The sequence below is a fragment of the Antrostomus carolinensis genome, unplaced genomic scaffold (genome assembly GCF_000700745.2).
Source record: "Antrostomus carolinensis isolate BGI_N321 unplaced genomic scaffold, ASM70074v2 scaffold3358, whole genome shotgun sequence".
In the NCBI taxonomy this organism is placed as follows: domain Eukaryota; kingdom Metazoa; phylum Chordata; class Aves; order Caprimulgiformes; family Caprimulgidae; genus Antrostomus; species Antrostomus carolinensis.
In genome coordinates this window covers 45,857-48,649 of record NW_010333520.1, presented here as the reverse complement: position 1 = coordinate 48,649, position 2,793 = coordinate 45,857, and the positions used below count along the sequence as shown (strand labels likewise).

The following is a 2,793-nucleotide window of genomic DNA, read 5'->3' as shown; positions in this document are numbered from 1 at the left end:
TGGTGGAACGGGTGGGAAGCGTTAGCGTGAGTTCGGCTGCGTGAGGAGGGGTCTCGGTTTGCTTAGTTCAGGGTGGCACGAGGCTGGGGTCTGTCGTGTGCCCGAGGCTGGAGGTGTCCGGTCGGTGCGGGGTGTCCCGGGCGGTGCCCAAGTCTGGGCCCTGGTCAGTTAAAAGTGACGGGGTTTCTGTCAGTTAAACTTTATCTGAAAGCGTGGCAGACTGCCTGACCTCCGCTGTTTTTGGTTTGTTTGAGTTGGCTTTTCTTCTGGCAGCGAGCACACCAGTTATCAGTTCCTATGTGTACGCACACCTGTATAGAAAAGCTGGAAATGCATAAATGCAAATAGATGTGCTTTCATCTTGGAACATATTTAATCTTTATGTGTAAGTATATCTACCTCTACATATAGGCATCCAGGTTTAGAAAGCAGAATTTGAAATACAGTTTTTCATGCATCCAAACAGTGTGACTGTTGCTTTACTGAAAGTTAGACTGTCAGATTTATAAATAATATCTCATTGTCTCATCTTTTTTCCTAGTGCTTGGCCTGCAATACAGAAATCTTTCAGAATGCTAGAGTCCTATGTAACTCCTATTTTGATGAGTTATGTGAATCGCTACATAAAGAACTTGAAGCCTTCGGATCTACAGTTGTCACTGTGGGGAGGAGATGTTGTACTTAGTAAACTTGAATTAAAGTTGGATGTACTTGAACAGGTATGTTATGCTTACAGTAGTTACAGTCTGTCTTTGATTTACAAGAAGTTGACTAAATAATTTAGATTGGTCTGTACAGATGAACGTTCATTTAGTACTCGCTGTTTTTCTCCTGCAAGTCATTTTTTTTTCCCTGCATTTGGTTATTCTTGCTTTAATTCCATACCATTTGTTTAGTAATGAATGGTAATTCTTTGCACGTTCTGTAAGTTACAGAGTGTGAAGAGAAAGGCTTTTTTGTGAACATCGTTCATTGTTTTACAGTATGAACATTAACAAAATTGCTTTTGCAGTCATATTTACTAATTGCATATAGTAACTAATTCAAAATGTCTCAAAGTAAAGTAGAATCTCTTTTTAATTATGCGTACGAAACACAGATTTGTGATCTCTATATAGTTCTGTGACTACAGTTTTAATCATTCTAATTGTATCTAAACGTAAGAGTAACTGAGGGACAGATCTGATCAGCTGGTTTGTGTGGATTAGATCACGGGTTCTGTAAAACTTAACCTTGAAAAGACAAGCTTGACCAAGTGAAACAGTTGATACAGAATTTGGAGTCTGCTGTCAGTATGAACTGGTTAAGTCTTAGTGGATGGACCGTTTCCTTCTGTGCTTGTCTGAGCTGACAACTTACGGAGTTGAGTGTGTGAGACAGATAAAGCTGTCTTCTGTTGTGCATGCTGTAGTGAGTCTTAGCTAGAGTCCCGTGTCCAGATGTAGTCCAAGGGAAGGAACTGAGAGAAATGCGGCAAAGGAAGCTGTAGATGCCCTCTCCCTGGAAGTGTTTAAGGCCAGGCTGGATGAGGCTTTGAGCAACCTGGTGTAGTGGAAGGTGTCCCTGCTGATGGCAGGGGGGTTGGAACTAGATGATCTTTAAGGTCGCTTCCAATCCTAACCATTCTATGATTCTATGAAAAAATTGTGTCGTGGGAGATTTAGACAATATGGCCATTGAAAGAAGAATAAAATAGACAGGGAATGTGTTTTTAGTTTTGAAGAAAATAAGGTGAGACAAGATAGGGTAAAAGTTATATGGATGAGATAAGAAAGAATGGAATAAATTGCAGTTAGGGAGACTTAGATTTGAGATCAAGGAAAACTTTCTCATGTTTTAATCTGATTATGAGGCATTAGAATAGACTGAGGAGGCTGCATGGTCCCTATCAGGGGAGATCTTTTAAAATGTGAAAGAAGTATTTATGGTTAGTTAAGTATCCCTGGTACTAGTCTGGAAGAGGAGACAATCTTTCAAGAGATCTGTCCTATTTTCTGTGCTTCTGTAAAGAGCCTGATTTGTCTTCCTTCAAGTATTTGGTGGCCTCTGTATTTTCTCTCAAGTCTTTTGGTTCCTCATTTTCTTGGTACAGCTTGTCCATACAGTACTAGACTTCAGTTGTGTAGGATGTGTTCCTCCTGTGAGTATTCAAAGCCTGTATATATGATGGAATCAAAGAAGGGTTGATTGGAAAGGAATTCCTGGAGGTTATCTAGTCCAGCCTCCTGTTCTGAGCAGGACTGTTGCCAGCACTGTATCAGATCAGCTTGTGGTTTTCTCCAGTTGAGTCTTGAAATCTCCTGTCTTAGTTGTAAAAGCCTCCTCTTTGGGTAAGCTGCTCTAGTCTTACACTGTATATAGAGAAAGTTTTCCTAATTACAAGTGTTGCCTTGGGATGGAAGTATCAAACTTGCTGTATTAGCTGATGCTATTAGGATTTTGCTGCTGTAATCTATGATGTTCCCTTTCAGATAGTTGCAGCTTGCTGGTGGGTGATCCCTGGCTTCATCTTTGCTTGCCTATGCATCAGCTGGGTACCTAAATATCCAACTCAATCTGTTAATGTCATGGCTCTTGTAGAGGGAAATGTTACCATATATACCTGTGTGCATGTCTTATCAGCTTGAATGGGCATGTGAATATGTGATGAGTGCAAAATTTAGCTCAGATACTTTTTTTTAAGTTATTTGGGTGTGTGTTTATGTGAAATGTAGTGCTCTTAATTTGGCTCTTATTATTCTTTGGAACTTGTCTGGACCTCCAGACTGTATTTGGGGTGTCTTTCTCTTTTTT

The 2,793-nt window shown here is 40.3% G+C and overlaps 1 protein-coding gene across 1 annotated transcript in view; it reads left to right on the top strand.

The window, feature by feature from the left end:
- Positions 1 to 549: 549 nt before the first annotated feature.
- LOC104529531 (vacuolar protein sorting-associated protein 13B-like) overlaps positions 550 to 2,793 on the top strand; it is an 8,585-nt gene continuing 6,341 nt past the window's right edge. The window contains exon 1 of the mRNA XM_010173870.2: positions 550 to 719. Coding sequence (XP_010172172.1) covers positions 573 to 719 — 147 coding nt within the window. The 5' untranslated portion in view covers positions 550 to 572. The remainder of the gene's footprint in view (positions 720 to 2,793) is intronic.